The 22,571-nt window shown below is 43.8% G+C and overlaps 2 protein-coding genes across 3 annotated transcripts; one reads left to right on the top strand and one right to left on the bottom strand.

Moving 5' to 3' along the window:
- Positions 1–105: 105 nt before the first annotated feature.
- Positions 106–8,689, bottom strand: RPL9 (ribosomal protein L9). 2 transcript variants are annotated; one of them, XM_056855319.1, is made up of 7 exons: positions 8,599–8,689; positions 8,383–8,498; positions 7,406–7,501; positions 7,150–7,282; positions 5,764–5,844; positions 5,291–5,405; positions 106–216 (listed from the first exon to the last, which is right to left on the bottom strand). In XM_056855319.1, exons 1-6 carry the CDS (start codon positions 8,684–8,686, stop codon positions 5,299–5,301), a joined length of 621 nt encoding a protein of 206 aa, XP_056711297.1. In that variant the 5' UTR covers positions 8,687–8,689; the 3' UTR covers positions 106–216; positions 5,291–5,298. The 2 variants fall into 2 exon arrangements, with proteins under 2 accessions (XP_056711297.1, XP_056711296.1); XM_056855318.1 differs by having other exon boundaries at positions 119–216; positions 5,287–5,405.
- Positions 8,690–11,273: 2,584 nt separating this feature from the next.
- Positions 11,274–21,900, top strand: LIAS (lipoic acid synthetase). Its single transcript, XM_056855478.1, has 11 exons — positions 11,274–11,372; positions 13,932–14,104; positions 14,646–14,739; positions 15,655–15,735; positions 16,902–17,058; positions 18,239–18,296; positions 18,417–18,545; positions 19,484–19,629; positions 20,076–20,146; positions 20,925–21,036; positions 21,817–21,900. The coding sequence occupies exons 1-11, from the start codon at positions 11,274–11,276 to the stop codon at positions 21,867–21,869; spliced, it is 1,173 nt and encodes a 390-aa protein (XP_056711456.1). The 3' UTR covers positions 21,870–21,900.
- The last annotated feature ends 671 nt before the right edge of the window (positions 21,901–22,571 follow it).

The following is a 22,571-nucleotide window of genomic DNA, read 5'->3' as shown; positions in this document are numbered from 1 at the left end:
GCATATGGAGGAGTGGGGAAAGCAACCCGGTTCTCTAGATTAGAGTCTGCCACTCTTAACCACTACACCACACGTTAAAACTTTAACATTTTAAAGTACTACTTATTAGTATTAAATCGCAAACACAGCTTATTAAAGATATTTTATTGTTCATCTTATACAGCAGACTCTGAATCTGGTTTGTAGGTGTTCAGTCCTGGGTGGTCATTTCAGAATCTAAAATAATAAAAAGATTAGATTATTTAAAAAATAAAAAATATTAAGCATTTAAACAAAGGACATGTATCTAAATAATATAGTAAGTTTCACTAGCGTGAACTCAAGATGCATGCAAGTACAGACATGAGATTTTGACTCACTAAATTAATTCTTCAGTCTGACTATCAGAAGCATAATACAATGCTTTGAAGAAAGACTATACAGGCGAAAGCTAGAAAACATACAATCCAAAAGCCAATCAAATATGTGCTTTTTGTGTGACTAGCCACAATCCTGACTATTCATACTGGCTCAGTGAAGAGGTAACAGTGGCTCCCTGCAAGCCACAGTTTATAAATTGGCTGCTGCCTTTGGAACACAGCGTTTTCCTTTCCTGCTCCCTAGAGGAATTCTTCCTGTATTTTTATGTTACACATGCAGTAATGAAGAACATAGTTAACACAAAACCAGGTCCCCTTGTAACCATATTCTGCAAATCTATTTCAAACAGTGATTTCACTTTAATTTACGGAAGAGCCATGGCTTTCATCAGCAACATTGAACACATGGAAGGAAGGAGGAAAACAGATCTGGAGAGAGGAATTAGAAGAACACATTCTGAGGCTAGATCCCAATTTGCACTACTGACTTCAACTACAGACAGTTTCAAATCACCAAATGAGAATGAACAGCATAACACTAAGGGGTCCCTGTTTGGCAGAAAAGGCGAGGTGCGAATGTCTTAATACTGGCAATACAACCTTGCAGCATTTAACACCCAAGAGTCTGCCTTGCTATAAACATTTCAGGTGTCCAAACAATTTCAAAAACTGCACTTCAACCACAGAGCAGCTGATACTAACGGAGCATCTGAACAATTGTGGGAACGAAGAAAGGCCTGGGAAAGAGCCCGCCCCAAAGTAGACAAAAATACAACCAGGGGGGCACAATCCTGCACACACTTGTATGTGAGCTGATTAAATCCCATAATCTATTGTGCTTCTGCCAAAAGATTGAGCTACTAGACTTTTGTCTAGAGCTGGAAATCAGACTTCCAGATTCAGGTGGCCTGAATTCTCAGTTTCCCCTTTCCACTCCAGAAAGAGGGCATTTTTATAGCAACAGTGGAGACGTCGCACAGTGTTGTCTCATGCATCCAGGAAACTGCTGCTACAAATTGTAGCTAGACAGTACGGCAGGGACCTTCTTTTTGTCCATGTTACCCTGTATAGCATCAGGTACATTGATCAAATACTAGCAATAAACATTAGATGGCCCCAAGGACCAGGGAGAACAATAAGATCAGTTGGGCGCATGACAGGTAAATATTATTTGGAGAACCTACCAGCCAGATCAACTCAGACGCCAGACTACAGAAGCATTTTTACCACCATTTAACTCCAAAAAGCAGCAGCTGGAACATTTCCTTGCTTGATATTTATAAATCAGAAAACTGACAACTCCATCAGTCTGGCAGAAAATTTTAGCCTTGGAATTTAAAGAGGTCTCTTGTTAGGAACCTGGGAAAGGACAGCATCTAACAGCAGGTTTGGAAGGGGCTATGGGAAATGCCTGGCCAGAGAGCTGCTGGATCAAGTTATGCTTCCTTCTCATATAAAAATGTGTGCTTAATTTTCAAGCTGAGTGAATACAAATTCCAGAGGAGTAGTACAAGCCTGCAGCAGTCAGAAAAATGAGTCTTTAAGCTGATGTAAGACTGGGTTGCTTTGAGAATATAGATAACAATTTACCAAGCGGTGGCTTATTAAAATATTTATATCCTGCTTTACCCCAATTAACCATCCCATGAAAAGTCATAGTGGATAAAACAGCCTTGCAACACCTCTTAAAACAGTGATGGCGAACCTTTTAGAGACTGAGTGCCCAAACTGCAACCGAAAACCCACTTATTTATCACCGAGTGCCAATGCGACAATTTAACCTGAATACCACCCCCAGAGGGGGCCCAGAGGGAGAGGCTAGGGTTGCCAAGTTCCTCTTCGCCATGAGTGGGAGGTTTTTGGGGTGGCGCCTGAGGAGGGTGGGGTTTGGGGAAGGACTTCAGTGCCATAGAGTCCAATTGCAAAAGTGGCAATTTTTTCCAGGGGAACTGATCTCTATTGGTTGGAGATCACTTGTAATAGCAGGAGATCTCCAGCTAATACCTGGAGATTGGCAACTAGTTCCTTAGTGTTTTCTCTCTACATAGCAAGACAAATGAAAAGGTGTTTGGAGGATGGCTTGTGGGCACTTCAAAGGTGGAATAGGACTGCACACCCCTCTGCCCGCACAGACCCAGAGGGTGCCGGAGAAGCTACTGGAGGGAAAGAAAGAAGGAAGGAAGGAAGGAAGGAAGGAAGGAAGGAAAGAAGGGAGGGAGGAAGGGGAGAAAGAAAGAAAGAAAAAGAGAGAGAAAGGGAGAAAGAAATGGAGCGTGGGAGAGAAAGAAAAGTAGGGAAAGAAAAGGACAGAGGGAGACAGAAAGAAAGAGGCCATTTATGCATGGGAGGTTTTGCCTTGGATTTGCCACTCTCCTGATGCACATTTTCCCCATCCGGATTCTCAAAACTCTGCATGGGGACTTACAGATGAGTTTTGAGAATTTGGATGGGGAAAATGTGCATCTACAGAGTGGCAAATCCTCCCATGCTTGAATGGCCAGAGACAGAAAAGCCTTCCTTTTCTCTCTCTCTCTCTCTCTCTCTCTCACACACACACACACACAGCCCCCGCCTCCTCCCCCAGCAGAGAAGTGGGGGGCGCGCACACAGAACAGCCCGCAGCGCACGGGGCGCTGGGAGACCCTTCCCTTCTCGCGGAGGCTCGGGGTCCTGCCCCGCTCCTACACACCCATGGAGGGCTGGGGCAGGTCCTGGGTGAGGGAGAAGGAGCTGGGAGAGGAAGGGTGAGGGGGCAGGAGAGGCAGAGCAGCCCAAGGAAGGCCAACAATGCGGCGGTGTGGCTCAGGCCCACCAGCCAGCTGGGCGGCGCGCAGGAAGGCATGCAAGGAGAGAAGGGGGGAATGGACAAGGGCCCAGAAGCCTTCCACAATCAGGCACCAGCTGCGAAGGGGGAAGAAGGGAAGGGGGACAAGAAGGGAAAAAGAAAAAAGAAAAAATCCTGCCCCGCTGCCAGCGAGGGGGGGAGGGAGGCGCCCCAGAGACTCCGCCTGACTTCCCGCCCTGCGGCTCACCAGCCACCAGCCCTGCCGCTGCGCCCTTTGCCTATGGACGGGGCTGGGTCCCGCCGCCTCCCACGTGCCAGGGGCGAGCAGCAGGAGGAGGAGGATCCCCCGCCCAGCTGGGCCTCGCTGCCACCACCTCCACCCACCCCTTTCAGAGTGGAGCTCCAGCGGAAAGGAGGCCCGTCTGGCGCAGAGGGAAGGAAGGAGGGAGGGAGCCCAGCCTAGCTCAGCGCCCCTCTCTGCCTGCCTGGCTTGCCCAGGCCCCTAAGCCCCCCGCCCAGAGGGGATCTCCCACCCACCTGGCCTGCCTGCGCCGAGGGGGGGATGCGGCTGTGGGGCGCGGCGGCGGCAGGCTTGTGAGAGGCGAGCAGGGTGGGGCAGAGGGCACCTCCTTTGCTCCCACTGGCCAGCCATGCCACTCCGTCCGCACAGGCCCAGAGGGCGCCGGAGAAGCCGCAGGCCATGTTCCCCGCTCTCCCACCCGCCTGGCCGGCCGCGCACGCTCCAGCGGCGGCAATGGCAGCGGCTTCTGTGGGAGAGTTCGGGGGCCACCGCCAATGATGTCGGAGGTTCCCCCTGGCTACAGCCTCCCCCATCCGGGGCAGAGCCAGAAAGGCCAGCAGCTTGGAGGAACCGCGCGTGCCGGCAGAGAGGGCTACGCGTGCCGGAAGTGGCACGCGTGCCATAGGTTCGCCAACATGGTCTTAAAAATTTCTAGAAACTGTGCAGTGCCCCTTTTCAGGGAACCTGTTCCATGGACTAGGAGCTACAACAGAAAAACCAGATGCTCTAGTACGGGAAGATAAGCAATGTTTTATAATTATAACTAAACGGGCAAACTAAATCAAAACCCAGAGCAAGTTATCAACAGAGGCATTTGTTCATTTGCATAAGTGAAAACTGCATACAGCTATTTGTGTAAATGAAATTATACAATGAAAACTGACATGTTGGTTAATAAATTATAAAGTTTCTGCACCCCACACACTGGATGTTGTGAGTTCTTTATTAGGAAGTGGCACATACAAGGCCTCACAATAAGTCATATACACCCTGCATGATTGCTTTGGTGCCCTGCTGGCAACTGTTCCCCTCTATCATTTCGCTTTCTATAAAGCATCTCTAAGAATCCCTTTATTCCTGTAAATATTTTGCCTGCCATTCCCTCCACATACTGGTTATTCTAGAATCCCGCCTCCCATTATCTAAAGACAGTTAAGATTTCACTTTTTTTCTTTATCAGAGCCATCTTTGGTTCTGTATTGAGCTACATTTGGCTCTAGAACACCACTGGTCATAGACCCCTGCTCTAGTAGATGCCAGGTGGGCTTCCTCAAGCGGAAGAACCATCAGCAGGCTGTAACACTAACTTACAACCGTGTATATGTCATCACTTGGATATATACTTGGCCAGACACAAAGATACTGGCTGTAGCAGAACTATCACTTGGTAAATGGCCACTATTCACACATGATGTGAAGATTGAGTCTTCTGTGAAAATATTTCTGATTCAAGAACAGAAAGCATTCTCTGCTTCATTCACTCTAAGCTAGTCTTACAGTCTAATTCAGTAATAACATGTAATGCTTCAATGTCATTTCGGTCAGTAAGTTTATTCCTCATCGTTCAAAACATACCCCAATGTAACCAAAACAAAGGGCCCTGAATCACAGTGAGAAAGGTGGATTAAAAATAATGTAAATAAATAAATGAGGGAAACTGTGGCTTCCTTGGTCACAGATTGTTATTACACACACACACACATTGTATGAAACAATCAGTTTCATTCTTGTTATTTTTATTACCAAAAAGTCTTCCCGAGAAGAACAGGTCTCACATATACAATATAAAGTAAAACCAAGCCCTTCACACAATACAATAGGTATGTGAAAAGAGCACCAACCTACTGAAGAGTTTATTCATCTGCCTGTTGTACTGTTCCCTTTTCAGACACGTAGATACCATCCAAGAATTTTCTGATATCTTTGTTTTTGACTGTAGTAGCCTGCTGGATCAAGGCAGCTATAAAGGAATCGAGATTGGTTAGTGGAGTTTAAACTAATAGAACAATAATATTCTCCCTCATTTAACTTATAAAAACAATTTAATAAGAGCCAGACAGATACTTGCAGCTGAAAAATCAAACTTTGATCAACTTTGCTAGAAAGATGAATCCCACTGCCAGCATCCATATATAGCTAGCCTGCTGGGTGGCCTTGGGCCAGTCACCATTCTGTCATTACTGACCTATAGGATGATATCATATCCTGACGTTTACTTGGCAGACTATGTTTACAGGGTGGTTTGCCATTGCCTTCCCCAGCAGTCTACCCTTTACCCCAAGCAAGCTTAACTGACATACCATACTTAATTGACATACCAGAGTTAGATACCAATTCAATGTCATTTCCTTCAAGAATCAGCTCATCCTTCTGGGCTTGAGATACCGCACAATTGACACCTATGAAAAAAGCGACAGGCCTGTTAGTACGAGGAGACCCCTGTTGGTCCAGTGTGCCCTAAGCATTAAGAATCTGATGACTCTGAAGCTGAAAGCAGCCCAGCAGGCAAATCAGTAAGGACTGAAGATGATTCAGGGCACAGCACAAAGTCACTCATCTACCCCAGAGTTTCAATGCAGATCTGTTATACAATAATGCTGGTGAGGATATCCTAACCATGATTTTGCTATAATTTTGGGAGGCCCTCAATAGGGTTGATCTAATTTTTTGATAGACAGTATAGGAGGGGCCAGTGGCCTCGGGACCTTTCCACTAATGTTATCTAGAGAACCCTTCTCCAACGCAGACAGTTCAAGAGCTATAGCTCAGGAAGAACACGGCAGTCAGCTGTCCGACAAGAGTTGCAAGACATAAGGAAGGCCATGCTGGATCAGACCAAGGTCCATCAGGTCCAGCAGTCTGTTCACACAGTGGCCAACCAGGTGCCTCTAAGGAAGCCCACAAACAAGACAACTGTAGCAGCATTATCTTGTCTGTGTTACAAAGCACCTAATATAATAGGCATGCTCCTCTGATCCTGGAAAGAATAGGTATGCATCATGACTTGTAGCCATTTTTACTAGTAGCCATGAATACCCCTCTCCTCCATGAATACCCCTCTCCTCCATGAACATGTTACTCCCCTTTTAAAGTCTTCCAAGAAAACCTACTACAATGATCCAGCTTCTTTTAGCCTTCTGAACACAATCTACAGAATCCTAAGTAGCTCACATTTTACCATAAACCCCTAATTTTAAGCTGCAGCTGGAACATTCCATTTCCCATAACAGTGATATGAAAAAGGATATTCTCCTCTCTCATTTCTCCTAAGGAGAGTTTGCTCTCCTTAGAGACTTACTGGCGTCTAAGACAGAGCATAGTTTCGAGACTTTCCTATGCTAGAAAATAGTAATCTTACCAAAATTTACAGGAGTGATAATACCCTAACTGTTTGACTGAGTAGTGCTTATGAGTTCTCTATTTCTACAATTATTTTAGATTCCCTTGAACTTTTGAGATCCCACCTCCCCTTAAAAATAAAAGCACAGACTCTGCAAGTGATCTTTGCATATGAAGTATACATTGTAGAAATACTTCATTTAACAAGCACCATTTTAAAAGACAATTCTAGGACTCATTTAAAGCAAACACAGTTGTGCCCTTTCAAACTAGATTTAACACTGACTGAAACTGAGAAAAATGCCTCAGTACAATTCCTTGTATTTCAAGCTTAGTAAATAATACCACCATGCTGAACAGCTCACCTGGCCTCATGCGCACCCGACGGATATACTTCTCCCCAAGAAAGTTACGGATTTCCACAAGTGAGCCATTCTCCTGTATAACCACATTGATGGGGAAGTGAGCATATACAGACCTCATCTTGTAACGAAAGCCCTGAAAGCAAGAAGTAATAAAAATAATCTTACTGAAAGCAGGGCTGATCCAAGATAATTCAGCCATCAAGCCGATAGGTTTAACATTCATTTTATTTGAGCTCTATTGCACATTAATACTTACCAGTGTGACACCCTTGATCATGTTTTGCACATGACTGCAAATGGTGCGAACTGTGGCTAACTCCTTTCTGTTACCCCACCATTTGTCAACACGCAGCTGTGAAATCAAAATATTGATAGATATTAAATATTGTCTAGTTCAATTATAAAGCAAGTTTTCCTTCAATTGTCCAAGAATTACAAGATTCATCAGATCACTGAATTTCTACAAATCAGCATTGCAGGGATCTCTAATGGGTAAAGGGCAAGTTATTCACCAACTTGTAAAAAAGACATTTTTACGTAATATACACAGCATGTACGTTCGGAGGTAAAAATATTCATTGTCAAATAAGGCTTGGCTCACCACATTACCTTCTCCACACAAGCAGCACCCTGACATTTCTTGGGATAATATAATGTATGAACTGGAAGTATAAAGGTACAGGCAATGGTTTGCCAGCAGCAGTTGTACTGATACTTTTCACACTGCCACAATCACTGGAATTATTGTCAGTAGCGTATTAGCAATATCCATGCATGCTCCATTCAGATGTTACATTATCCACAGGAACGCATGATCAGGAGTGTACAAGAGAAAGTGGTCCTTCAGGTCATCTGGTCCCAGATTTCTGTTGAACAGCTGCAATGGTGGGGGGGGGGAGTGATTTGTAGCAGAAAAACGGCAGTGGGTGCTCACACCTTCCCCTACCCCTTTCTCCTACACCCTCCTTCCCCCAAGCCAAGTTCCAGATGTGAGTTTGTTGCATTCCATGGAGAAGAGGATATGAAGAATGGACTGCAGGTTATGTGGTGATGTCTCTGATTCTTAAATTCCAGCCATTCAAAAGGCATAGTTCCAGCGACAGAACCTTGGGAAACTGTGGTTTAAATGCAAAAATGACAAAGAACCCCCAAACCTGCCCAAAGCCATGGTGCTCCATTTCAGCAAAAACAAAATGAGAACTCAGTGATCTTCTCAACGGCCAGACCACTCACCTTCTTGCGTTTTTTTCCCAAGAGAGAAAGTTCTACATTGATGTGGTTGAAGTCCCGTCGCAGGGTTCCTCTGGGGCCCTTCACAATAACAGTCCGGCCCTTCAGACGAATGTCAACTAAAGAAGGGGGGGAAAGAGAAATTAACCATACTACAACACATGACACTTACATATAATAGAATTTTTCACACAAAGACATCCACATAGATACACATACCTTTGTCAGGGATGTCAACAGTCTGGTTGCTGAGAATGGTCTTCATTTTAAATCTAACTAGAAAAACTAAATGAGAAACAACAGACATGTTGCAGTAGGAATCACTATTCATATAATACAATCATGTATTTGCTTTATTTATAGGCCATCCTAAACACCAAAGATAAAGCCACAGAATAAACAGGCATCTGTTAACATAAATTCATATGCTCGAACAAATCAGGATTAAAATCTATATTATATTGAACTATTTTTCTTCTCACAAGGATTCTATTCCTTAATTTATACTGTTTCCTCTATTACTATTCAGTCACACAGAACAAACAGCATTAAAAAATGTACCTATAAACCTAGAAGTTTCAGCCATCATAGCTAACAGTCATTGATGGATCTATCCTCCATGCATTCTGAAATCCTTTTCCAGTTCCCTGAACATACCACTACACATCCTACGCTAGCTATCCCCAAAGACCTTCTATCACACTGTATCTTGTTCTTGCAAGCAACAGTGCTAAAATCCATTCTAGACCAGTGATGTAGGTTTTCCAGAAAAGCTTGAATTAGAATACTTTCTGATTCAAACTTAAACAATTTAAATAATGTAAGCAAAATTTAAATAGTCTTAACCAAAGAAACCATATACACCATGCACACAAACTGGGGCTTGTCCTCACTTTGTACCCCACATATAGCCCATCTAATACGACTGAACTGCAGTGCAAGAGCCCTCAGAACTATAGGTTCAGCATTGGAAAGTTTTCCACCCATTACATTATTAGACACCCATTATTACAGACACCAAAAGGAAGCAGGTGCATCACTGAACACACAACCTTATACTGAACCAGACCCTTGATCCATCAAAGTCAATATTGTCTACTCAGACTGACAGCAGCTCTCCAAGGTCTCAGGCAAAGTTCTTTCACATCACTTACTTGCCGGGTCCCTTTAACTGGAGATGCCAGGGTCTGAACGTGGGACTTTCTGGATGCCAAGCAGATGCTCTACCACTGAGCCACAGACCCTCCCCACTGAACCATTCTAAAGCATTGGGTAAGCAAATCTCAGCCATGGGCAACAAGGACATCCCCTGCCCTAGCCCCCTCCCCCAGCAACCCTACCGCAAAAAATACCCCATTCAACATACGTCTCTGTGTAACTGTGACGCCAGCTTTACCCTTTAATATTTCCTTCCCTAGCCACGTTCTAATGCTGGTCTCAACATGCAGCACAACGAGGTAGTACTGGTATGGAAAGCTGCTGGCGTGGTACAATTGCTACTTCAGAATGCAGGGAAGGGATCACATGTTCTAGAGTTCTCCTCCGTCAATAACACCCTCGCAAATGGACAATCAGCACAGCATGTGAAGGGTTAGACATAAGAAAGGCCCTGCTGGATCAGACCCAGGCCCATCAAGTCCAACAGTCTGTTCACACAGTGGCCAACCAGGTGCCTCCAGGAAGCCCCCAAACAAGACGACTGCAGCCGCATTGTCCTGCCTGCGTTCCACAGCACCCAATATAATAGGCATGCTCCTCTGATACTGAAGATAATAGGTATGCATCATGACTAGAATCCATTTTGACTAGTAGCCATCAATAGCCCTCTCCTCCATGAATATATCCACTCCCCCCTTAAAGACTTCCCAGTTGGCAGCCGCCACCACATCCTGGGGAAGTGAGTTCCACAATTTAACTATGCGTTGTGTGAAGCCATCCGTTTTGATTATCTCACCCTCCAGCTTCAGCAGCTAGACTAGAAGCTTTTTCCCCTCCCGAGAAAGAGCATTCAAACGGCGACTTTCTCCACCAATACTCTTCATTGCTACAGTCCGTGAGATGCCCAGAGCGCTTCTACTCCTTCATGGTGCTGCATGGGCGGACCAGGCCCGAGCGTCACCGGCAGCCGAGGGTTCCTCTTCCCCCGGCAGAGGGACACAGGCAGCGTCCACTGAAACAGCACCAGGGCCAAAACTGCACCCCTAGTTCGGCAAAGCAGGATACTCGGTTCACGCAAGCGCACAAGCAGTTATGAGCTCGCGCTGTCTTTCTTCACTGAGACCCGACCGGGCCGTGGGGGGGGGGGGAGACAACTCCTGGGCCTTTCCTTCCACAGCCCAACCGACCCTCATCCTAATACTATCCCACTTCCCCACGTGGGCCTCCGCCCGTCACGGTCGCGGGCCGTTCCGGACGCCAGACGGCCTCGGCTTCGCGGATGGACACCGATTCCCTCCCCGCCGAGCCGCCAAGAAACATACCCGGCCCTCACCTTCTTGTTAACAGAAAGGAGGAAAAGGGGAGCGTGCTGCGTCATCACGGTCTTGTACCCTACCACACGTCTTCGAGGTGACGCTATCACGTTCGGGTCACGTCCTACAGCGGAGCCCAGACCGAACCAATCGATCGCTTAGCGTTTGCGTGGCGGGAAAAGGCAGGCTGAGCGCCGAATCCTTCGTTCGAAGGCGCGTTTTCCTAGTCTGGAAGATAGCCGAGCGCTTCGATTGGCAGGCGTTAGCGCGGCGGAGAAAACGGTTGACGTAGGCTAGGCAGCCGAGCGCCGAGTTCCTCGATTGAAGGGCAACGGCCTGAGGGGAATTTCATGAGAGGGGATCCGGCTGGGGAGGAAGGCCGGGGATGAGCGGGAGGCCTCTCGGGCTGGGCGGTGGCCGAACATGTCTTTGCTCCACCGGGCTTCCCCCTCTGGGGTTGTCGCCGCGGTAGCTGCCAGAGCGAACCTGTGGAGCCGCAGCCTGGCAGCCCCGGGGAGCCCGGTGAGTACCGGGAGTTCTTCCCGGTAGTCTCCCTCAATCCTCCCGTGTCTCGAAGGGGGGAGGCCATGGGGAGCGGCTGCGATCTCTGTGCCTCAACCATGGCTCCTCTTCTGTCCCGTCGAAATATGCCCATATGTGCCTTTGTTTGCCATGGGCAGCCTCTGTTTTCTGGGACTTGTTCTTCGTCGTCCCCGTGTTTCAGGTTGCATCCCCCCTCTCCAGTTTAAATTCCTGAGGAGGGAGGAAGAGAGTGAAGGTGGCAGCGGTGATTTGGCCCTTTAGGCTAAGTCGAGGTCTTCCCCCTGTGGTTTGGGACCCTCAGCTTAGTCAAAGGCTGGGTGGAGAAAGGTAAAATAATGTTAAGTAGAAATATCTAAAGATGATACAACAAACACTAAAGATGATACAACAAAGCACAATAGCAACTATTAAGGTTGCCAGTATCAACCTGATAAAACTAGCATGCACATTCTGTAGGGGAGATAGCCCAGAGTAGAGCAACCTGTAGGTATTCCACCTTAGTGGGCTTTCAGATTTGAAAATTGATGTACACCCCTATGCACGTACCTGGGCTTTTATAATTCTGTTTATATATTGTGATACATTTGATTATTGTTTGTGTTTGCATTGTATGGGATTGTATCTGACCACTGATGAAGGCCGGTTGACTGAAACGCGTATGGTGTGTGGTTTAGGTTTATCAACCTTGATAGTTGCTATTGTACTTTGTTTTATAATTTTTAATGTTTTTAACACTGATATAAGCACCCTAAAATAAATATAAATATATTTCTACGTAACAACATTTTACCTTTCTCCACCCAACCTTTGGGGTATGCAGCTTTTGGTTTTTCAGGTTGAGTCTCCCCACCCCTTTTCTGTTTATTGACCCTCAAGTTAGTCTCAGACTCCCTTCTGCTGGGCCCTGAGCTCTTGGAGGGCTGCCTTTTGGAAGACACAGAGCAACGCCTTCTGACGCTCTTTGCACCATACATAATGGGAAGAGTGAGGGGAGATCACTCAGTGATGGAGAGGATTCCTTAGTGGCTCTGACCTAGGGTTGCCAGCTCAAGATTGAGAAATACCTGAAGATTTTGGAAATGAAGCCTGAGTAGGGTGGTGTTTGGGGAGGGACTTCAATGAGGTTTGATGCCACAGAGTTCACCTTCCAAAGCAGCCATTTTCTCCAGGTGAATTGATTTCTGTCACCTGAAGGTAAATTTTAATCGCAGGAGATCTCCAGGTACTACCTGGAGGTTGGCAACCCTGCTCTGACCTCAGGCTTGTTTTTCACTGTGGCACATCTCCTGAGGATTGGTTTTCTTGTCCCCAGCTCTTTTGGTTTGCTTCCCATCATACTGGGCTTACCACTTGTGAGGTATATAGGCCTGGCTCCTCCCTTTCCCCTCTCATAGGACTCTGTCACATGACTTCTTCTCATGCAATTGCAGGTCAGTGGGTTGTGTGTGTAAAGTGCCGTCAAGTCGCAGCCGACTTATGGCGACCCCTTTTGGGGTTTTCATGGCAAAAGACTAACAGAGGTGGTTTGCCAGTGCTTTCCTCTGCACAGCAACTCTGGTATCCCTTGGTGGTCTCCCATCCAAATACTAACCAGGGCTGACCCTTCTTAGCTTCTGAGATCTGACGAGATCAGGCTAGCCTGGGCCATCCAGGTCAGGGCGGTCAGTGGGTTACAGATCTGGAAAAGTTGAAGACTACTGCTCTGACATACACACAAGAATGCAAAATACCACAGCTTCCCTTCTGTTGTGTCCCCCAAACCATAACCCTTTGTAGTAACTGGTTTGTTGGCTTGGTGTGTTTTCTGCAAATTGTATTGCTTTTAATTTTACAAATTTACACAAATGAGCAACAGCAAAACATCTTATCTTGGCAACTCTAATCTACAACTTCCTCAAGAGCTAAAAACAAACAAGGAGTAAAGAAATAATGGGCAAGTCTGTATGAAGAGAAATGGAACTAAATGGAAAGAAAGTATGAGAGGTTGGCCACTATAGAGCTAACAGAAGTATGTGGCTTCAGTATTAAAAGAGTTCAACAAGTTTCTGCCAGACAAAAGTGTGACTTTCAGGATTTTTGGTTCTTGTAGGTTATCCGGGCTGTGTAACCGTGGTCTTGGAATTTCCAAGACCACGGTTACACAGCCCGGATAACCTACAAGAACCAATGAACTCTGACCGTGAAAGCCTTCGACAATATTTCAGGATTTTGTCTGCTACTATAATAATCATCTCCAGCATTCCTTCTGCCATCTTCCCCATAATGAAAGAAGAGAGTGATTATCATTATTTATATCCTGCTCTTCTATCCCAAAAAATGGATCATCAGGGCAGATTATATACAAGTCACCCTAGTGAGTTTATGTCAGAGGTATTTGTGTCTGAAGAGATTCTTTGGATCATGGGTTAAAATGTCAGCTTTTTCATAAAGCGGACATTACCTTTTAGAATATCATATATTGTAAAGGGTGATTAGAATTTTGAAAGGTATTACATTTATTTTCTACTTCTGGAAGATAATACAGTTATTTCCTCCCAGTTATTTCAAAGGAATTCATGCAACCAGTCTGGAGTATCAGTGTCGTTATCAAAGGAACAGAAGGCATGTTTGCAAAGTGGACCTGATTTGCAGGACTTTGTATCTGGGGAACTTTCAGACAAGACAAATTGGGCAAAATATAAAGGCAATCTAAAGCGTCAGAAAGGAGAAAGGTAATTAAATGAAGATTGTCTTTCATTCTGCTTTCCAGTACTTTCCTAACCAGCTGCAATTTCAGGCTATTGGCATGACAATCCGAAGTTTCCCTCATCTAAATGAAATGCTTTTTGTTTTCCAGTTGTTTTTCTGCCGAAGCAAAATGTCAGCTTCTTAAGAAGCACACTTTGAAGGTGAAAACAAAATGAGAATACTATTTAGAAATGAGTATTGTTGCTGTGAACTAAGAGATAATTTAGGGCCACCAGTTTTTAGCTATCTACCATCTTCATGTAGGCTATGGGTTGGTATGAAAAGTGCAAGAAACAATCAGTTTTCAGAAATCTTCACAAACTCTTTGTCTAGCATTAAATGCTTTGTCCAGTTGGTATGGAAGGTGCCACTGCTGAGTAACAAACAAGAATATGAAAAAAAGAATAATATTTTTATGAAAAATATTGTTTGTAAGGAAAAAATAATTTCTAATCTGTAGAAGGTTTAGCTACCTAATAACACAAAATAAGTATTATGCTATTTCTGTTTTTATTATTGTTTCAGACTGCGGCTTCCTCCATGGCTGAAAACCCAGATCCCAATTGGAAAGAATTACAACAAATTGAAGACTACACTGCGAAATTTAAATCTCCATACGGTAAATCTAATACCTGTTAAATTCTGGGTAGTCATGAGTCCTTGTGATTTAGGCTGCAGCCCTGAGCACACTTATTTGGAAGCAAATTCTATTGCAGTTAGTGGGATTTACTTGGAAGTAAGTCTTAGAATCATAAGGAAATTAACATAAGATCCAAGTTTTATTTTCAGAGCTGATAGACCATGTACTAGTAGCAGTGGCTTTTGTTCCTGAAGTCACTGCAACAATGTATTTCTAGTAAGGTTGTTGCTGTTAAAACCCACCCCTGAGCATCTTGGGTCCACAGCATGCTTGCACCAGAATGCATTCTTCAAATGTGAAAAGACACACAAGACGTTGCTTTTTGGGGCCTGTCTGTTAGTTGTGGGCCTTGAAGTATGGCAGACATGACACTGCATGGGATGGAGAAAGGAGAAGTGACTGCTAACCCAGTAGGGCAGTTTGGGTGGTTATTCTGCTAGCACTGGCCCTTAGCACTGGCGGAATGCTACAGGCTAGGCCACTGCATTGGTATTGTGACTTCTCATTATGAGCCGGTGTTGGTGTAGTGGTTAAGAGCAGCAGACTCTAATCTGGAGAACTGGGTTTGAGTCCCTACTCCTCCTCATGAACAGCGGACTCTAAACTGGTGAACCAGATTTGTTTCCCCACTCCTCCATGTGCAGTCTGCTGGGTGACCTTGGGCTAGTCACAGTTCTCTCAAAACACTCTCAGCCCCACCTCCCTCACAAGGTGTCTGTTGTGGGGAAGGCAAGGCAATTGTAAGCCGCTTTGAGCCTCTTTAAAGGTAGAGAAAAGCGAGATATAAAAACCAGCTCTTCTTCTTAAAGTCATCATTGTCATAGCAGTACTATTTTCCTTAAAAAAGGCTGAACTCTTGTTCCACTGTCAACAGCTATTTCATTTTTACTGTAGGTATGTGAGGAAGCCCGTTGTCCAAATATCGGGGAGTGCTGGGGAGGAGGAGAGTATGCTACTGCTACAGCAACTATAATGGTAAGCTGACCACTGGCATCAGAACGTTTCATTAAGAGCGGTGAATGTGTACCTTTCCTTTCTGCCATCGAAGCTCCATGAGACAATGCTTTTGAGCAGCAATGATAGCTATGACTTAAAGGATGAAAGGACAGGAAAAAAATGGCTACGCCTGAAGTAATCTGACCTTGTTGGATGCCAAATTAGATGTAACCAAGATACCCAAAGACCTAATTTCCTTGACCTATTCAAGCATAAGACCATCTAAAAGCCTGTTAAAAGAGGGAATTTCCTTTGTCTTAGAAAAGACCATAATTTTAGACTTCTTATTGTTAATATACAAACCCTGTTTAGAACAGTAATGTGAAATTTTTTTAATGATCTTTGGAGAGTGAATGTATATAACAACTTCTCTGCTATGTTTATTCGTGGGCACTGTACCAGAACAGCATAGACTGAAAGGCATGGAAGGAACTACTTGTCTTTGCTATGTCTTTGTAGAAAGTGGTGGGCTACTTTGGTCACATAGTCAGTGTTCTAAGGACTCGTTCTGACTTTGTATGAATGGTATGGATAAAACTCCTGTATAGAAACAGGCCACGCTTGTAATACACCCTTTAAACACAGAGTCTGCATGGGAGGAGCAGACATGGGGTGTCCATGACTGCGGGTCCTAGAGAGGTATGAAGCTGGCATCAGGAATAACCACATAATCCACCCCTCCTGTGTGATCTTCCTATTGGAATATGTTGCCAGCGCAGTGTGCATCTCTGCAAGCTCAACCACCCTGCCCCGGTAACAAAAGAACAGGCCTTAAGTCAAATTCTGCAGCAGGTTCTACTATGAAGTTCAGTGTCATTCATTTAGGAGGCAAGATGGGAGCTTTAAAAAAGATTATCACAAAGTACAGCTAAGAATCTTTTTGGTGTCCTGCCATACCTGCGGCTTGGTTTCTGTTGAGGGACTCCATGTACCATGTGTGATAGCCACATGAGGAAAGTGAAGGTGGGCTAGGGGGTTGTGCAAGTCTTCAACTCTGTACATTATATATTGCTTAGACTTCTGCAGTGTATAGTGAATTACTTTCTCATCTGCTAGCCAGCTACTAAGATTTTTAAAATTTGAATTGTAGAAAGTTGGGTGATCTTTCTTGAATAACGTAGCTATCATACCCTTTCCTGTTCCAGCTAATGGGAGATACGTGTACAAGAGGTTGTCGGTTCTGCTCAGTCAAGACAGCCAAAAGTCCACCTCCATTAGATCCTGAGGAGCCATATAACACAGCAAGAGCAATAGCTGAATGGGGTCTGGATTATGTTGTGCTGACTTCTGTGGATAGGGATGGTTAGTAAGTGTACATATTTCCCAAGACAAAATGTATGTTTGTATGTATGCATGTCAAAGTCTCAGTGTTTAATGCTTATCTAAGGTATTTGTAAGTCATGCAAACAAATATTAATTGCCTGCTAAATTGTAATGGTGATTTTTTAACAAAATTGATACAAGCTAAATAAAAGTAAAAAAGAACAAGCTAAATAAAAGTAAAAAAGAACAACTATTAAATTTAGAAAGGGATGGGTAGCTGGAAGGTACACACACCAATGTTGATCTTAGGAAACAAAGAATCATAGAAACATAAAGTTGGAAGAGACCTCCAGGGTTCTAGTTCAACCCCCTGCACAAGGCAGGAAATTCACATCCTCTTCTGTCCACCCCCACAAACCCCTAGTGACCCCTACTCCAGGCCCAGAAGATGGCAAAAAAACCCTCCAGGATCACTGGCCAACATTTTGTATGCTACCCTGACTATGTGAAAGGGAGGTGAGAAAGGTATAGAATTTAAGCAGGATGTTTTCAGTCGGGTCACCTGCCAGACTAGATAGCCACTACAAATGCCTGTTAACACATAGAAGATACACATACCCTGAAAACCATGCAAAACCAGCAATGCAATCCCTTGTAATCTTCAGTTTAAATGCAATGATTTCAGCTGACTTAGACAGGAGTAACTCGGCATAGGATTGTACTTCAAAAGGAGTTTAGCAAAGAGCCTGCAAATAATGTCACTCACAAACCATAGTCTTCTTAGTTGTTCCTGACTTCCCTGGGTCCACCCCGTGATAAGCCTCAGTTTAAATTAAATTGCATGCAAAAATGAGCATCTAGGTGATATCATGGCTGAGAATGCCTGTTCCCATGCACCCCTCCCATCCACCCTGTGTAGTTCTCATGAGCAGCACATCACCTTGCAGCTAGATGCATGTCTGTAGGCCTAGCCATTCCCAGGCTGTAGGTGCATTTCCTGATCCCTTCTGGCACCTCCCTGGGTGAATGAGACTCATGTATGAATTGCCTTTTGCCAAGCTCATCTTTATTTGGGGAAATGGCTGCCCAATTGCGTTAGTGTTTTTATATATTCTTGTGAGCTGCCATGTATGGAAATGCAGCAAAAAAAACCCCACACCTTTGACACAAAGTAGATACTTGCTTTGCATGAAAATTAACTCCAATTTACTGTTCCTAGATATTCCTGATGGTGGAGCAGCACACTTTGCAAAAACAGTATCACACTTAAAAGAAAGGTGAGTGTGAGTATGTGTAAATTTACACATAGAACTTTTCTTAAAGATTAATGCAGCATTGTTTTCCCACGATATAACATATACTGTACGTATTAAGTTTTTTTAACCTTTACTTTTCAGGAATCCAAAAATTCTAGTGGAATGTTTAACCCCTGATTTTCGAGGAGACCTTAAGGCTGTGGAGAAAGTTGCTGCGTCAGGGCTAGATGTATACGCCCACAATGTGGAGACAGTTCCAGATTTACAGAGGTGATGAAAGGTGATAAATATAAAGATAGGTTTCACACAATGGAATATTCTTTAAAACAAGCTGGAAAGGACCCTTCAAGAATATATTGGCAATGCCTGTTTCTGTTTGCCAAAGGGGGTTCATTCCTGTAGAAGGGGGATCTGCCAATCTTAATAGGATTTCTTTGTTTATTGTATATAGTCAGATCCTATGCAGGTTCTGCGTGTAAAAAGGCAAAGCTCTGGATCCGCTTTGGTTTTCTATGCACATTAGGATCCTACAAAATGTGGCATATGCTGAGGATTATGTCTCTGCACACTTAGAAGATCATTGCCTTCTATTTTTACTGCATCTTGGGGTGAGGCTTCCACAAAGTGAGCTACTCATTGTTCCTAAGATGCCCCCTTCCCTGAGGAAAGGAAAGCAGTCTGCACTGATGGTAATTCATGTGGGGTGCATCGCCCCAAACCTAAAGGGCCCACATGTTGATTCCTGTAAGTCACGTTCAGTGCAATCCTAAGAACACTTTCCTCAAGTAAGCCCTAGAATCCAGAGTAGGACTCTGAGTGGATCTGCTTTGGGTTTCATTCTTTGGCTAGAGGCTTATAAACAAAACTGCAGATTTGGCTTGCTGTGTGTATGATTACTCACACTAAAACATTTGCCTGTTCTCAGCAAACAAATAATTTGCAGGAATGGTCACTATAAACAGTAATGTAAATATCAGTCATCACTGGGAGCGTGTGTTCGCTCTTCCATTTTTCTAAGTTTTTCTTCCCTGCCTTAGGGCAGAGATTCTGTTTTACTTGCCTGAGACAAAAAAATTATGCTGGAAAGATCAGAGAAACTACATACAGATAGAGAACTCAAAAACCGGGGAAGTTAAAGATAGACCCTTGTTTTATGAATAGACAGCTTTTGATCATATTTATCATTTTTGTTGTCCTTGTTGCTGAAGACTAGTTCGAGATCCTCGGGCCAACTTTGACCAATCCCTGAATGTTTTGAAGCATGCTAAGAAGGTGCAACCTGATGTCATTTCCAAAACATCCATCATGCTGGGCCTGGGTGAAACAGACAAACAAGTACTGGCCACCTTGAAATGTAAGTCAACCTTCTTCCATGTGAGCACAGGCCATGCTTGGAACGGAGTAGGGGGCACTGGTAGAACACAGGATTCAAATGACAGTGTGGATAGCTGTGCATTCATAATGGGGCTTCCAAGGCTCACTTTCCCAAAGCATACCGGGGACCCTCAGACCTTTTGTTCATGCTTGACTTTAAATATACGGCAAGGTACGTTCATCCACTGGGAGCTTTTCAGTGTTTTTGGAGTCCTAATCTTAGCTTTTGATATGGTGCTTTGAAGGAGAGGATTGTACTCTTTTTTTGTTGTTGTTCTCATTTAGTGAATTAAGGCTGGCAATTTGAAATACAGTTACTTGAAAGCAAATTCCAGTGAAGTCAGTGAGCCTTTCTTCTGAGTAACCGTGCTTAGGATCAGGGTGCCAAGCAATACCATACCAAGATATCCTTTTTATCTTTCATAGTATTACGGGAAGCAGATGTGGACTGTCTGACCTTAGGACAATACATGCAACCCACAAAACGTCACTTAAAGGTAAAAAGCGTTATGTTTTTGTATTCAAAGTGTGACAGTCGCTCTTCCTGCTTGATCATTGTTGGCTTATGGAATGTTTGCAACAGCTGTCATTCACATGGGATGTCACAAAACTTGCCGCTGATGCATACTGGGTTTCTGTAAATGTTCTGTTAAATGTATTACTTTTAGTGGAACTGTGTAAAAAGAGAGGAGAAGAAGGAGAGTTGGTTTTTATATGCTGACTTCCTCTACCACTTAAGGAAGAATCAAACTGGCTTACAATCACCTTTCCCCCCCTCCCCACAACAGACACCCAGTGAGGTAGGTAGGGCTGACAGAGCTCTAAGAGAGCTGTGACTAGTCCAAGGTCACCCAGCTGGCTTCACGTGGAGGAGTGGAGAAACCAACCCCATTCACCAGATTAGTGTCTGCTCCTCATGTGGAGGAGTGGAGAATCAAATCCAGTTCTCCAGATTAGAGTCCAACTCTCCATACCACTGCTCTTAACCACTACACCACACTGGCTCTGTTCTGAACCTATCCTGTGCAGTCTTTTATCTATTAATATAAGTCTCTCCTAAAAAAACGTTTTCTGTGAAACTGTTGACACACCTCTGTGCCCATCCCCTATGAAACAAACAGTACAATCCTAAACATTACTCAGAATGAAGTCTCTCTGGGAACACAGGCCCAAGTACCTTTCCGATTAACAGGAGGGGTAACTTGTATTCATTAAGGTCAGAAAAAATGTGCTTCTGGATTACTAGATCATGCTCAGTATTTTTTTCTTTTCCAGGTAGAAGAATACATTACACCTGAGAAGTTTAAATACTGGGAGAAAGTAGGAAACGACCTTGGATTTCATTACACTGCCAGTGGGCCTCTTGTACGCTCTTCATACAAAGCAGGTGAAATGTTGGTCCTTGTTTGTAAAGTAAGGCTACACATCTGCCCCTTCCCCACAAATCCTGTTAAGAGCAATATACCTTTAGATACCCAGAAACTGTATTTCTGATTTTGCAGTCTTGCTGAATAGCATTGGTTACAGAAAATGTTGCCTGTCCCTTAAGGATCTGCTTAAACATGTAATTGCATGTTTTAAGTTGTAAAGAGCGTGACCATCAAATACAGTTGCACAAATTCAATTCATGCCAGTGGTTTCCCATGAAAGCACCATTGGGTCGTTGAGCAGAAGCAGTGCATGATGAGTTGTGGCCAGAAGGAAAATTAAGTTCTAAATTACTGTGTAGAGTTACCACTTCCACTATCACATGCAAACTTCTGATTCCTTTTGCCTTTTAAGTGCTATTGTGTGCATTATACCTTTTGGCAATGAAATATCATCCAGGGAGCTTAAAATGGGATCTATTTTCAGTCATAGTAATTTTCAAATCAAGTTTAGTAAATAGTTCTCTAATGATGTGGGTTTTAGCATCCACAGTAGACAATATAAAAGCTGGTATGAATTCATAGGGTCGCCATAAGTCGGAAGGGACTTGACAGCACTTAACATATAGACATAAATTAATAGTTAACTGAAGAAGGCGAAGTTAAAAGACCAGTTCAATATTTGTTAAGTCACTTTGCTTTGTGGCTGTAGCACAATTTTAAAGAAGCACCAGGTTGGGAAAGAATTATTTGCTTCTTGATTAAAACTGATGCCCATTTCATTTTTGCCTGTTTTGTAGGTGAATTTTTCTTGAAAAACTTAGTAGAGAAGAGGAAGACAAAAGTGATCTAAAACAGCAGCTACCTGGAAGAAGTGCAAGTACCACTTTAATGTATAGGATTCCTGGTGGGAGCATCATGAAGAGACTGAGGGGGTATGCATTCAGCTGGGCTTTGTGGACCGCAGAATTAAACCTAGCCTTGAAGTATGCAGATGGTCTTTGAACTCTTACGTATTATATTTTACTATATTAAACCATGTCTTTAAATGGCTTTACATTACAATATTGTTTAGAGAGCAGTCCTAGGCAGGTATACTCTTATACATTTATTCAGTGGGGCTTACTCCTTGGAAAGTGTTTTTAGGATTGCAGCCTTAAGACAGCTATTTAAAATCTCAATATTTGCATAACAATAATGAAATAAAGATCCTGGATAGACGCTGTGTAGATAATTTCTTGGGTGTTAAAAAATGCACCCATGTTTTCAACCCTGCATTAGTTTACGTTTTTTACCCTACAAAAGTAATCTGAAACATCGAATAACAATGTCAAAAGGCAGAACCCAACCAAAGATAAACTATAAATGCTGTTGATTCTAGAGGAGTATATTTAAATGTGTATTTCAGCTGTCCATTTAAATGAGACTTGAGCCCTTGAATCTGTCTGGATCATTATCACAGAGTCTTTGCCATAACTTACACCTCTTGTGGTTTGTTTGATGCTGTGTAGAGACGGCACTGAATAGTTCAGTCTGACTGCCAAATAAGAATGGA

The sequence above is a fragment of the Euleptes europaea genome, chromosome 9 (assembly GCF_029931775.1).
Source record: "Euleptes europaea isolate rEulEur1 chromosome 9, rEulEur1.hap1, whole genome shotgun sequence".
In the NCBI taxonomy this organism is placed as follows: domain Eukaryota; kingdom Metazoa; phylum Chordata; class Lepidosauria; order Squamata; family Sphaerodactylidae; genus Euleptes; species Euleptes europaea.
Note: the sequence above shows the minus strand (reverse complement) of the source record. Positions and strands in the feature narration are given on the sequence as shown.

Coding starts and splice junctions, on each gene's coding strand:
- RPL9 (XM_056855319.1), bottom strand. CDS start 8,686: ATGTCTGTTGTTTCTCATTTAGTTTTTCTAGTTAGATTTAAAATGAAG. Junction 7,502..8,382: donor TGGGAAAAAAACGCAAGAAG/GTGAGTGGTCTG, acceptor TTGATTTCACAG/CTGCGTGTTGACAAATGGTG. Junction 5,406..5,763: donor TGAATTGGTATCTAACTCTG/GTATGTCAATTA, acceptor ATTCCTTTATAG/CTGCCTTGATCCAGCAGGCT.
- LIAS (XM_056855478.1), top strand. CDS start 11,274: ATGTCTTTGCTCCACCGGGCTTCCCCCTCTGGGGTTGTCGCCGCGGTA. Junction 11,373..13,931: donor TGGCAGCCCCGGGGAGCCCG/GTGAGTACCGGG, acceptor ATTTCCTCCCAG/TTATTTCAAAGGAATTCATG. Junction 20,147..20,924: donor CCACAAAACGTCACTTAAAG/GTAAAAAGCGTT, acceptor TTTCTTTTCCAG/GTAGAAGAATACATTACACC.